General features: G+C 44.2%; 1 protein-coding gene across 4 annotated transcripts; it reads left to right on the plus strand.

Annotated features, from left to right (window-relative positions):
- Positions 1-2,589: 2,589 nt before the first annotated feature.
- LOC128302478 (large proline-rich protein bag6) lies at positions 2,590-10,491 on the plus strand. 4 transcript variants are annotated; one of them, XM_053039309.1, is made up of 12 exons: positions 2,590-3,043; positions 3,489-3,642; positions 3,713-4,054; positions 4,143-5,069; positions 5,155-5,554; positions 6,113-6,253; positions 6,949-7,483; positions 7,590-7,759; positions 7,839-8,017; positions 8,101-8,610; positions 8,688-9,068; positions 9,145-10,491. In XM_053039309.1, exons 2-12 carry the CDS (start codon positions 3,580-3,582, stop codon positions 9,631-9,633), a joined length of 4,137 nt encoding a protein of 1,378 aa, XP_052895269.1. In that variant the 5' UTR covers positions 2,590-3,043; positions 3,489-3,579; the 3' UTR covers positions 9,634-10,491. The 4 variants fall into 4 exon arrangements, with proteins under 4 accessions (XP_052895269.1, XP_052895270.1, XP_052895271.1 ...); XM_053039310.1 differs by having other exon boundaries at positions 7,842-8,017; XM_053039311.1 differs by having other exon boundaries at positions 5,155-5,497.
- Positions 10,492-14,714: the final 4,223 nt, after the last annotated feature.

Here is a 14,714-nt window from a genome sequence, read left to right on the forward strand (position 1 = left end):
TCGCTTGATGGGCAAATCGTTAATAGCGTAATAAAAACTAGGAGCATCAGAGCCGCGCAAAATAATGAACATTAGAAGCATATGGAAGAAACTGCAATCGTTATAATCGCCTTGATGATAAAAACAAATTTTAGCAAAGCAATTAGTATTTGCAAGAAAAAAAGAAATTTGCAATCATTATTGCAACTGCAGCAAGCCATCGAAGAAAAAGAAAATTATATCTACAAGTTTTCGAAGAAATAATATGCAATGTTATTTGAATGCATTGAAAGCTGTTCAAGAAAATGCCCAGATGGTTTTAGAACGTTAAACGGTGCAACAGATTTAGACGAAGTTGATCGATAGATATATAAATAAAGCATAAAGTTTATGAATGGCTTTATGGCGATGTGAAAATAAAAAAAAACTGTATACACATTACACGTGGTAGGATCTTCTACCGAGAGGTATTTGGAGATTGACGCTAGAAACATGGTCTGTCTTCTATCCCAGATTCCAGTAGTGAGATTCCATGTGATGATTATCAAAAATCTATTAGAGCGTTTCCCTTCAATTTGCAGCAATTCATACAGTCAGGCCACCGAAAAGTACGAAGAAGAGTGAAATTTAACTTCGGTTCGTAAAGATTAGGTAATTTAGAAACTCACAAAGAAAATAAGCCAAAGGAATCCATATCTAAAATAATTTAGAGTGAGATGACGAATCTGTACACTTGCATCCTGCTTCATCCTTCTTGTATATAGTTACATTTATTTTCTTTCTCAATAGAACACTAACTTAGTATTTTTTAGAAAATTGTTTTCTGTTTGAAACATAAAACAAACATAGAGTACAAATAGGAACTGGTTTAAATAGATTTTTATTTTACTTACTTTAATTTTAGAATGATTGCTTGTTATGCCACTAGCTACAATTAAGTTACTTGATTTTTTGTAGTCATAATTATTTTTCGTATAAAAAGAAAGCCGTATTGGTTGCCATTTACCATAATAATTACAAAGTAATACCCTGACGATGAAAGCAAATGATATAAATCTTCTTCCTAACATTACCTATCAATCTTACATGATTGGCTGCAACTTATAATAATCTTAAGTAATCTATACATCAGGATTAATTCCGCTCCGACACCGATTAAAAACCGATTGTACCGATTCTGTCTGTTGAAAGATTCCACTAAAATTTCTTCTCTGCTACAAGCACATTGCTGAGAAATATACAAAAAATGTGAATATGATTAAAAATTACACACAACTATAAAGAAAGAAGTAGTTTACCGGAAATAATACAGCAACGATCTTTTCATTATTCACGATCTTAGTTCCTGTGAAAGAGATGGAAAAGAGGGAAGAGCAGATATAGAAATATTTTCTCAAACTTTTTCAGGGTTTAAACACTTATCTTAATTACTATCATCGTTGAGGATGACGATGCTTCAACGCGGATAGAGTGGACATCGCCAATATCGTCTAAATACTCCTTTCAGACATATTCTTCTTGTAGATCGCGGTTTGCACAAACATTTACACCTAAAGGAAACAACATACTAATTAGTGAATTGTTGAAAGACCAATAATAACACTTTAAAATAATTACCTTATGCAATTTGTAAAGTTGTTGATTGGTTCCTAGATTCGGCTGAATTAAACTGATGAGCCCACTCTTTTTAAAACTGCACCTTTAGAGCTTGTAAATAATAGCACCTTTATAAACTCTTAAAGAAACATTTATACGATTAACAGTTGTGCACTTTCTAGCTCAAAAAAATGCAGGAAAAAACACTTTCTCGAAACTTTCATCTTCAAAACAATTAGGTCCGGCTAGTACTAATTTTTGGTATAGCTCACTGAAAATTTGTGCTAGAATTACGATCATTTGATCGAGAAACGTTTTCTACCAAATCGGACGAACAATTACAATAACAAAATCGATATTTTTCACAAATTTTGTGATAATTATATCGCAACAATTCTTGCTCAGTCTAGAACCAAAACAAACTCGCAACTGATTGTCTCAGTTGTTCATACACACGCTACACATAGCCACACAAGGGGATCGTCCGTACAGCAAACAGCTCTACTCGCGTGAGCAAAATGTGGGGGTTGTCCACACACACGCAAGACAAAACCACACAAGGTGATCATACCGAAGAGCAAACAGTTCCACTCGCCTGAGCAAAATGTGGATGCAGATCACACACACGCTATACATAGCCACACACGGCGATCATACCGTACAGCTAACAGTACAGATGATGTGAGCAAGATCGGATGCCGATGCAAAATCCGATCTCACTACCGTGTGATAAAACAGGTCTGCGATTGAGAGAGTGGATTCTTATCGCCTCATGAGAGCATTTTTCGTTTGGCAGTTTGCTCCCATATAAACATTATCGTCTCACCATGGCGGAGAGAAACAGAATGCGTTCTCACTATGGAACATACAGCCAGTCGCAGCTGCTCAGTATGGACACCTTCTGCTGTCATCACGCTCGCCATAGTGAGATGCTGTCAAATTGTCATTTGGGACAAGAACAAGAAGAACTTGTCAAGTGAACGGAGAAAAAGCGAAAAAAGTGTAGCAAAAATATCGGAATATTCTCGAGCGGCGAATATTTAGCAAAATCGTGATTACCGTGTGCATGACTCTATGTGCTTTGGTGTCATTTCTCAGTAAAAGCTTGCGTGAAATACGTATCAGCTTCCTTTTCTCGATCGCAACATACGATTCATCATCAAAGTTGCCGGATACATGCACAGCAGGGAGCGCCCACCGTGGAATGTGTTTTTGCTGTCGTCTGTCTAGCTGATCGATACTGTTCCCTTGCGGGGTTGAGCGTCACAGAAATTGTGGAGAATACGTAGCACTCAATCTGCCGACAAACTGTAGCGTTCGTTCGATTGGTGTGTTTTTCTTGGAACTACCTTGCAGTTCAGGTGACGAGCAGCAAACTGTTACGGCTCGTGTTCGTGAAAAAGGTTGACGGAAAGGAACAGCAGGTCGGAACGGGAGAAGGTCGTGTGTCGTGGCTCCAGGTGCGAAGGTACGTATGCTGTATGAGGTGAACGATGATAGATTTAGGCTGGTTGGTCGGATGCAATACGGATCGGAATTACAATAGCATTTGTAACGGCATAACGTGATACACGGGAAATCAAATGTCATTCGACGGGGAATAGGCGACGCACACGCCATGAATTAATCTTGTCCGAACAGGATTGCACAGTCATAACATAGCGATTTGACGTATTTACGACTAACGAATCACGGTGTGCTTGGATTGCGTTGGAGCCTTTCTAGTGCGCGTCATCTGATTTTCTCCTCTTTTAGGCCACTGATGAAAAGTGACCATCCAGCTCAGAACGGATGTTTCACAGTAAAAGAAACTTTCCCGATTCTGCTAATACTCCTTCATTGTTACAGTTTCCACAAGTCGTCTCAACACAAGGAACATTTCATAAGATTTTGCTTCCACTTTCTTCTTGCAGGGGAAAATTAGGAGAAATCGTGCGATTACTTGACAGCATACAGTAAAACTGGAGTTTTAGAAGAAACCAGTCTCACGGCAACTAAACAAAAATGATAAATTTAAAAGTGAAAACTCTAGATTCACAGAATCATGACTTCACGGTAGATGAGGAGGTAAGCAGCAGTGTGGCCAAAATGTTGTCAAAGTGCATTCGCTTAATTCGTTTCATCATTTACTTTTTAGATCTCCGTGCGTCAGTTTAAGGAACAGATTGCGGAAAAGATCAGCGTTTCGGTGGATTTGCAGCGACTCATCTACTGTGGCCGGGTACTGTCAGACGATATCCCACTGAAGGATTACGATCTGAATGGTAAGGTGGTGCATCTGGTGCAGCGTGCTCCACCATCGGCACGCGGCACCAGTCTGAGCAGTACCGAAGCGGGTGGCCGCGATGAAGCTGCACGTGCATCCAGACGGTCGCGCAGTAGCGACAACGCTACCCGTAACATCTTTCCCAGCCTGGATGAGCTGAACACTATGTACTTCGGTTCGATGACGTCAATTCCGTTGAACATGACAGCGACTGTGAGTAGACGATATGTGCCAACAACATGTGTGCCTGACTATTTTTGCGACTTACCAACTTCCTTAACCATTTGTCTTTCCTCGGCAGAACGTCACTCAGATACCGTCGGTCGGTTCATCTTCAACGCTGTGCAACAATCGTATCACCGTCGCCCGGCACATGCTGGACTGTGCGGATAGCATACTGAGCTATCTGGAGAATCCGGCCCGCGGACTCAACTATAGCGCGATGGACTACCTCTCGCAACAGACGATGGAATCGACCGTGTTCGAGGTGGGCATATCGGCAGTCGGTGATGTGGACATTCCGCACAACCAGGTGCAGAACTTTGTGAACGCCTTTCAGGGCGCTGTGAGTGCGGCATTACGCCAGAACGGCATGTCCAATGTGACGGTACAGCAGCCTGATGGGCTGAACGGGTCGGTGCAAGTTTTTGGAACGGTGCCTGATTTTGCCGTTCTAACGCCACCGAATACAAGCGCTACTGCTACGCCAGCCCACGAGGGATCGGGAGCGTCGTCCACAACCAACAGCGGCAGTAGCAGCAGTAGCAGCAGTAGCAGCAGCAGCAGCAGCAGTACGAGTAGTAGCGGCAGTAACGGTGGAAGCTCCAGCAGTCCTAGCGCATCGTCCAGCTCGTCGGAAACGAGTGCCGAAAGCCGGCGCCAGGTACGGTCCGGGCCATTGAACACTCAAACGACGAGCACGCAAACACTCGGTGAGGTGGTGCAGCAGATGCGTTCGGTGCAGCGGCGCATGGAACCGTTCCTTCAGCAGTACTGCGATATACTGCAAGACGATCCGTCCTTCGAGGAATCGGACACTGTTGGACGCGAAAATGCGCAGCGTGTGTTTGATCGTGTTTCGGAAGCGATGCATTATATTTCACACGCGCAACACGCCATCAGCGACCTCATGCTGGATTTGCAAATGGCCACTCCACGTCACCTGTGCTGTCGGCCGATTTTAGTCGAGCAGAATGCTTATGTCAGTTCCGGACTGACCGCAATGCCGGTATGTATGCATGTTTTTTGTTGCATTTTCCGAGAGTCCTTCACACTGATTCTACTTCGTCTATTTATTTCTCTCTCGCATTTAGCACAACATCAATCTGGCAAATATGCTGCGGAACCACATTAATGTAACCAATAACAATAACAACAACCCGGAAGTGGGTAACAATAATATCCACGCGCAGCTGATCAATTTAGGTATCACGGCCCAACCGACCTTTTTCGCTGGAGCTCCCGCTGCTGCTGCTGCTGCTGCTGGAGGAGGAGGCGGCGGAACGGGTGGGACTGGCACGATGCGTCCACCGAGCGCTCCACCAGCTTCGGGAGGAACGACGAACCAGCCGCCTTCTACTAATCAGGCAACAGCAACATCGGCAACCACCACTACAACCGGTGCCTCCACGACTCAGTCGCGACCGCCGAACCTAGGTCAGTCTCAAAACAGACCACCTACGGCAGCTGGTGTTGGTGTTGGTGGTGGGCGAGGTAACAATAATTTAGTCACCTCCGTGTATATACCCCTGTACGACCTCAACAGCGTCCGACGGGTACAAAATGTTCTTGGCGAGATGCGACCGTCGGCGGCAGGTTAGAGTTCCCATTGTCACGATCCCACGATCGATGGCGTAACGATCAATGTTTTGCGGTTTTATCGCCAGCATTTCCATTGTGTGTTGGCTGGTATGCACAGGTTTAACAACCACCCATTGGGACCCCTTGGATCCGCGATGGGATAACTCATCGTCGGATTACGCTTGAGTGCTAATTGTGTTACACAGAGTTTTCATTGCGCTTGCTTAAGCTGAATGGCGTCTTTTATGGATCATTTTGTTTTCCTAACTGCTTTAAAAATCCCATAATTCCCTAACTAACGGTGTTATTCAAAAGCAAACCATTGCACATCTGATGTGTTGGTACATAACACAACTTAGGCAAGGATAGGATCTTACAGAAACATAGCTACATTTCTTCTAAAACATAACAACACACTCACACCGTCGCACACAACACGAACACATATTGCATTGCTTTTGTTCCTTCTAGGTTGGCGAAACAATCGGTTTATCATGATACGGGACGCGACGCGTTCAAGGGCTCAACGGCCAGCCTCGGCTGATGGCCGTTTACAGCCCCCATCTGCAGCTGGCGCAACCCGCCCGCCTCGTCTGGTCACCATTACTAACTGTACGTTTTGTTCGATTACTCCATACTCCTCACAATAGTACTACGGTGCCCGAAATTCCTACAAGCACAACCTTGTTTCTGAACATATCCTCTGCTAGCCATTGTATTCAACAGACAATTTATGATGTCAAATCACTAACTATAACCGTGCACTGTACAACAAGACTTATGTGCAACAGACTGTTTTGTTTGTATTTTCTTTAAAATTAAATATTATAGTTGAAAATCATGTGTAGATTCAAAAAGTACAAGTTTGAGACATCAGCTGATACATATGGCTGTGAAATAAGAATGCGCTTACAGGAATTTCGACTTCTCTACTCAGATTTGTGGTATTAATTACCTTCAATGGTTTCTACTGCAAGGGAGGTAGAATATTTCAAATTGACACTAGCTTCACAGTCAGAGAATGACTTTTTTGTGGTTCATGTGGCTTACTACATGTTCATCGTGGTGATTGCATTTAACAATGTACAGATTTCAAGTTTTAACTGAATATTATTAATTGTTTTTGTTGCTTGCTGTCCTTTTGAGGTCCCGTCGTTATTCAACTTATATTGAAATTTCGCTCCATAATGCTTCGTTCACTGGTGGAATAACTTGTTTGGCCGTAACGCAACATAATTGAAATCGCTTTGTTTTATTTGATATGCTGATATAAATTCTCTTTTTTTTTTATTTGCTATATTTCATAGTGAACGCAAACAACAACAATAGAGCAGCGGGTGGAAATAACACGTCGGGAACTGGAACACCGAACAACGCTAGTCAGAACGCGCAAATCCAGATGGCACGTTTCCTGCAGGCAGTCGTTAATGCAGCTCCCATCCACACGGATATTCACGTGCAGATCAATACCGGCGGTGGTGGTGGTGGTGGTAATGATAACAACACCGGCAGTACGCCACCTGCATCTGCTGGCAATCGTACGGCCTCAACTGCCACCAGTACGACAGCGCAAACTGGTAATAGCACGACGAATACAGCCACCGCCACCACCACCACCACCGCCGCCAGTGCTAATGGCAATGGCAGAGCTGGAGCTGGTGGTGAAAGCATCATTCATGGGCATCCACGTTTTGCTACCGTCACGCTGCCAACGACGTCTACCCAGACGCGTTCTACCTCCCGTCCGCATGTGCACAGTATCCCGCCCTCACATCTCGGTGGAACCGGACAAATTCGCAATCTACGACCCATGGCGGCGAGCATTTTGAACACGTTTGATCGGTAAGAACTATTCGGCTTTTGGCAGCTGAAACAAAGCGCTCAATGCGAGCGCTAGAGAAGAGGAAAAATGATATAAACTAATGTTTTTTCTTTCGTTTTTGAATAGATTTTTGCCCTGCAACAGTCATCATATCCGTTTTAATAGCGGCTCAAATGGCGATCGATCGAGTGAGGGTACACCGAACCGTGCTGGTTCCGGTGAAACGGCAAACACGCCTAATGCCTCGGCACCTGGCACCGAATCTGGCCCAGAAATCGGTTCGATGCAGGATGAAGGTACGACAGGCATTTTTAATTGTAAAGAAAATTTTAAACAATTAATGCCTTAACGAAATGATGTTTCTTTCTTACATAGCAGTACGCGCAGTTGCCTCGACACGGATTAGCATGTTCGGTACACAATTCACTCTGAACGAGCTACAAAACGGAGTGCCACACCCGAATACTCTGAATCGCGTACGAGACTCGCTGCGAACCTATGTCAACCGAACGCTTTTTGCCGATCGTACTGTAGACGAACAAGCCGTGCGTGAAGTAAGTTTGTTTTTCCGCCCGATACTGTTGCCCACAAATGCTAACTATATTACTGTCCTGTCGATATCCGTTTTCGCAAACAGGTGGGCGATAGTATCATTGAACGTGTGATGCCGCTGCTGGCTCCGCTAGCTGAACACGATCGTCCGCAGTTTGATACGCGCGCTTCTTTGGTCAATCTGATACGTAACTTCTTCCCAACGTTCATCAATCTGATACGTGAGGACAGCTCGTCACAGTTCGGTGTGCGGATGATGCGCTCTTTGCTGATGTTTATGCGTCGCTCGCTGATGATATTGGTCCAAGGAGTGGGCCGATTCTATGCCCAAACGTTTGTGCTGAATTTGGTGGAAAGCGCATTGCGTCAACAGAATGTACCAGACCTGGACCGAATTATGCGATTGTTGGAGCCAATTGTGAATTATAACTTTACTGTGGCGACCCGGAACGATATGTTTGACACTCAACAATTTCTAGTCATCCGACAACCGGCCCCTCCAGCGGCTGGTACATCTACGGCGGACAACACCGGCACGGAAAGTCGCTCATCCAGCATGTCTTCCAGTACTGGTACCGGTCAGCGAGAAGCTAGTGTAAGTGAAGTTGTTATGCCACCGGTTACTACAGTTTACCATAGATTTATTCGTACTTTTGTATCATCCCTCTTTAGCCAATGGATGTGGATGACGTGGAGAGTATGTCTACGCCGGAACTCGTATCGGATATTGCAGAAATATCGATCTCAATCGAGCCACCAGCCATGAGTGTCGACCAGTGCCCGGTGGAAATGGCTAGTTCCTCATCCCAATCCGAGGCTATTGCTATGGGTAATAGTGAACCGGTCTCTGGCAAATCAGAAACGCAGGAAGCGACGGTAAGCTCACTGTCGGGAAGCATTTTGGATTTGGCTAATCGGCCAGTTCCACCACGCCCGGCTGGTGATGACGAAGAGCTACCAATCGTCGAGTTGGACTCCGAATCCTGGCATCGTCATTTCCCGTCCAACTGGTTACCGATCATTACCCGCGATCTTGGCAGACAAAGGCGACAAGTGAGTGCGACTTACCGCATCCGATTCTGTGAGATAAAACTGTTATGAGCTGTCTTTGTTTTCTGCTACTCCACAGAGTCCCCAAACTCCTTTCTCCGATGCGTACATTTCCGGCATGTCCTCAAAGCGCCGAAAGTTGCTAACAGAAACAAAACCACCGAGCGATGTCCATTCGCTGATATCGGACGGTGTTCGACGAGCCTTTCTTGGTACTGGAATTACACCTTCTAACACGGTTATTGGAAACAGTGGTACTACTACCACCGGCAACGGCGGTCAAGCCGCCACAACCCGACGATCAACCACACGACAGGCAGCTTCATCGGCTACCACATCCGGGGTAGCCACTGCAGGCGCAAGCACGAGCGGCGTGGCCAGCGGCAGCAGCGCTACGCCCAACCGATTCCGCACCCTGGACGAGTTGGCCAACAACATTGCCAACGATGGTGCCCTGCAAATGTCGTACTGTGAGGCGATGAAGGCCAGCATACGCGACCGGTTGGCGAAGGATACGGATTACGATGCCATGCGCTTCCCCAACTGTTCCAAATACTTCGAGAAGTAGTAACGCAGCTCGAACGGGAAATGGACATTAAAAACGGGAATGTTTCTTTTTTACTTGAGTTTAGTTTTAGTTCGTCCTCGGTTGTTGTGTAATGATTTCGCGCGTGTTGTATTAGAAGAAGAAAACAATCACAAATAATAATCCCATGCTGTGACGAGGACCGTCGCCTACTAGTGGTCAGGAGTTTGTTTGTATTGGTAGGCTGTACCACGCCCCGTTCCGTTTTAGTACACCCGGTCGCACGATTACTAATATGAAACTATTCAGCTATCGCATATGGACGGAATAGGGGAATGTGTGTGACGCGTTTTGTGTGTAGGTTTAAGAGGGACGAAGAAAAGACGCAGCTTTAAGCAACGAGTGGAGAGCACTATCATAGTCTCGTAGGTATCGTTCCATTGGTTCTTACAAAAAATGTACAGTTGCGATCTGCGGTAACCGATAAATCACCATAGGACAACGTGATTTATGTCCCCCCGACAGTCGCTCCGTTTGGAATGCAAACTCATGAATCAACCAACCAACCTCCGTACGGGAGTTATTATGCAATGGATAACTGTGGAGTAATCATTTAATAATTTCAATTCAAGTGAAGTGTTGTTTTTTAGTTGAAATTTCTAATACCATAGCTTTGTTCGTCTATCAAAAACTTGCCTCTCATCGGTAGACTTTTGTTCGTTTGCTTCCATGGTACAGTTGAATTTTTGTGTTACTGTTCATATCGTTCACCAGCGAATACGATTGCGCTTTCTCGACAAAGGCAAAAATGAAATTTCACAAGGGAGAAAGGAAATGAAACATGCACTTTATAACCTACTCAATCTAATAGGAAGTTATAATAAATAAAGCTAGATTAAATGATACCTACTACTGCAGGGATAACATCATTTACCATCCTGAATTCTGCCCACAAGAACATCTACATCAGTGGTGTAAAACTCGGGTTTCTGGCCGGTTTACTAAAAGAAACCTGCTTGAGATAGAAACCCCCATTGGCAACAGTGGGAACATTTAGAAAAATGAGAAAACTTGCTATCACTTTTGAGAGTACGATACTGCGCTCCTCTTGATGAAATCTTCCACCCGGCGGCAGACATTCCAAAATGCTGAGAGTGTAACCACCGGCGGATCAAACGGTAGGCGGTCGCCTAGGGCCTCGCCGTGTTGGGAGCCCCAAAAACTTTGTGCCGATTGTGCGATTTTTGCACATTTATAGCACAAAATCTAATAATACAGGTAAAAAATTGATCAAAAATATCTTCAGATAAGCAGAGAAGAATATCGACTTTGTGACATTAAAGTATTAAAAAATTAAACCAGGATTTCCGTACCTGGAGAGCATCCAAGGAAGAGGTAGCACCTAGTACAGCAATTTGGCTCGAAAACCACCGAAAAACTGCTTCAAAAACTACCAGTATTCGAATGTTTAATACCAGGAGAGCATGCCACGGAAGAGGTAGCACCTAGAACAGCAATTTGGCTCGAAAACCACCGAAAAACTGCTTCAAAAACTACCAGTTTTCGAATGTTTAGTACCAGGAGAGCATACCACGGAAGAGGTAGCACCTAGTACAGCAATTTTGCTCGAAAACCACCGAAAAACTGCTTCAAAAACTACCAGTTTTCGAATGTTTAGTACCAGGAGAGCATACCACGGAAGAGGTAGCACCTAGTACAGCAATTTTGCTCGAAAACCACCGAAAAACTGCTTCAAAAACTACCAGTTTTCGAATGTTTAGTACCAGGAGAGCATACCACGGAAGAGGTAGCACCTAGTACAGCAATTTTGCTCGAAAACCACCGAAAAACGGCTTCAAAAACTACCAGTTTTCGAATGTTTAGTACCAGGAGAGCATACCACGGAAGAGGTAGCACCTAGTACAGCAATTTTGCTCGAAAACCACCGAAAAACTGCTTCAAAAATTACCAGTTTTCGAATGTTTAGTACCAGGAGAGCATACCACGGAAGAGGTAGCTCCTAGTACAGCAATTTTGCTCGAAAACCACCGAAAAACTGCTTCAAAAACTACCAGTTTTCGAATGTTTAGTACCAGGAGAGCATACTACGGAAGAGGTAGCACCTAGTACAGCAATTTTGCTCGAAAACCACCGAAAAACTGCTTCAAAAACTACCAGTTTTCGAATGTTTAGTACCAGGAGAGCATACCACGGAAGAGGTAGCACCTAGTACAGCAATTTTGCTCGAAAACCACCGAAAAACGGCTTCAAAAACTACCAGTTTTCGAATGTTTAGTACCAGGAGAGCATACCACGGAAGAGGTAGCACCTAGTACAGCAATTTTGCTCGAAAACCACCGAAAAACTGCTTCAAAAACTACCAGTTTTCGAATGTTTAGTACCAGGAGAGCATACCACGGAAGAGGTAGCACCTGGTAATTTTGCCCGCCTAAAGGTATGCAATGTTTAAACACTAACTTTTATGCTAACTAACTGTTATCAGATTTCCGATACCAGCAGAGCATGTTTTTCAAGAGGTAACACCTAGTACCAGTCGAGTACCAGGAAGTTGCACAACACATGTTGCGCTACACATGTTGCGCAACATATGTTGCACACCATCTGACATGCAACATATGTCGCGCAACATATGTCGCGCAACATATGTCGCGCAACATATGGCATGCAACATCTTACATGCAACAACATGGGATTGCAACTGCCGGAAAGCACGTGAGTTGGGCTTGCTCGGCTGTACTAGGTGCTACCTCTTCCGTGGTATGCTCTCCTGGTACTAAACATTCGAAAACTGGTAGTTTTTGAAGCAGTTTTTCGGTGGTTTTCGAGCAAAAATGCTGTACTAGGTGCTACCTCTTCCGTAGTATGCTCTCCTGGTACTAAACATTCGAAAACTGGTAGTTTTTGAAGCAGTTTTTCGGTGGTTTTCGAGCAAAATTGCTGTACTAGGTGCTACCTCTTCCGTGGTATGCTCTCCTGGTACTAAACATTCGAAAACTGGTAGTTTTTGAAGCAGTTTTTCGGTGGTTTTCGAGCAAAATTGCTGTACTAGGTGCTACCTCTTCCGTGGTATGCTCTCCTGGTACTAAACATTCGAAAACTGGTAGTTTTTGAAGCAGTTTTTCGGTGGTTTTCGAGCAAAATTGCTGTACTAGGTGCTACCTCTTCCGTGGTATGCTCTCCTGGTACTAAACATTCGAAAACTGGTAGTTTTTGAAGCAGTTTTTCGGTGGTTTTCGAGCAAAATTGCTGTTCTAGGTGCTACCTCTTCCGTGGTATGCTCTCCTGGTACTAAACATTCGAAAACTGGTAGTTTTTGAAGCAGTTTTTCGGTGGTTTTCGAGCAAAAATGCTGTACTAGGTGCTACCTCTTCCGTGGTATGCTCTCCTGGTACTAAACATTCGAACACTGGTAGTTTTTGAAGCAGTTTTTCGGTGGTTTTCGAGCAAAATTGCTGTACTAGGTGCTACCTCTTCCGTGGTATGCTCTCCTGGTACTAAACATTCGAAAACTGGTAGTTTTTGAAGCAGTTTTTCGGTGGTTTTCGAGCAAAATTGCTGTACTAGGTGCTACCTCTTCCGTGGTATGCTCTCCTGGTACTAAACATTCGAAAACTGGTAGTTTTTGAAGCAGTTTTTCGGTGGTTTTCGAGCAAAATTGCTGTACTAGGTGCTACCTCTTCCGTGGTATGCTCTCCTGGTACTAAACATTCGAAAACTGGTAGTTTTTGAAGCCGTTTTTCGGTGGTTTTCGAGCAAAATTGCTGTACTAGGTGCTACCTCTTCCGTGGTATGCTCTCCTGGTACTAAACATTCGAAAACTGGTAGTTTTTGAAGCAGTTTTTCGGTGGTTTTCGAGCAAAAATGCTGTACTAGGTGCTACCTCTTCCGTAGTATGCTCTCCTGGTACTAAACATTCGAAAACTGGTAGTTTTTGAAGCAGTTTTTCGGTGGTTTTCGAGCAAAAATGCTGTACTAGGAGCTACCTCTTCCGTGGTATGCTCTCCTGGTACTAAACATTCGAAAACTGGTAATTTTTGAAGCAGTTTTTCGGTGGTTTTCGAGCAAAATTGCTGTACTAGGTGCTACCTCTTCCGTGGTATGCTCTCCTGGTACTAAACATTCGAAAACTGGTAGTTTTTGAAGCCGTTTTTCGGTGGTTTTCGAGCAAAATTGCTGTACTAGGTGCTACCTCTTCCGTGGTATGCTCTCCTGGTACTAAACATTCGAAAACTGGTAGTTTTTGAAGCCGTTTTTCGGTGGTTTTCGAACAAAATTGCTGTACTAGGTTCTAACTCTTCCGTAGTATGCTCTTCTGGTACTAAACATTCGAAAACTGGTAGTTTTTGAAGCAGTTTTCGGTGGTTTTCGAGCAAAAATGCTGTACTAGGTGCTACCTCTTCCGTGGTATGCTCTCCTGGTACTAAACATTCGAAAACTGGTAGTTTTTGAAGCAGTTTTTCGGTGGTTTTCGAGCAAAATTGCTGTACTAGGTGCTACCTCTTCCGTGGTATGCTCTCCTGGTACTAAACATTCGAAAACTGGTAGTTTTTGAAGCAGTTTTTCGGTGGTTTTCGAGCAAAATTGCTGTACTAGGTGCTACCTCTTCCGTGGTATGCTCTCCTGGTACTAAACATTCGAAAACTGGTAGTTTTTGAAGCAGTTTTTCGGTGGTTTTCGAGCCAAATTGCTGTACTAGGTGCTACCTCTTCCGTGGTATGCTCTCCTGGTACTAAACATTCGAAAACTGGTAGTTTTTGAAGCAGTTTTTCGGTGGTTTTCGAGCAAAATTGCTGTACTAGGTGCTACCTCTTCCGTGGTATGCTCTCCTGGTACTAAACATTCGAAAACTGGTAGTTTTTGAAGCAGTTTTTCGGTGGTTTTCGAGCAAAAATGCTGTACTAGGTGCTACCTCTTCCGTGGTATGCTCTCCTGGTACTAAACATTCGAAAACTGGTAGTTTTTGAAGCAGTTTTTCGGTGGTTTTCGAGCAAAATTGCTGTTCTAGGTGCTACCTCTTCCGTGGTATGCTCTCCTGGTACTAAACATTCGAAAACTGGTAGTTTTTGAAGCAGTTTTTCGGTGGTTTTCGAGCAAAATTGCTG

This window comes from Anopheles moucheti, chromosome 3, assembly GCF_943734755.1.
Source record: "Anopheles moucheti chromosome 3, idAnoMoucSN_F20_07, whole genome shotgun sequence".
NCBI lineage: Eukaryota > Metazoa > Arthropoda > Insecta > Diptera > Culicidae > Anopheles > Anopheles moucheti.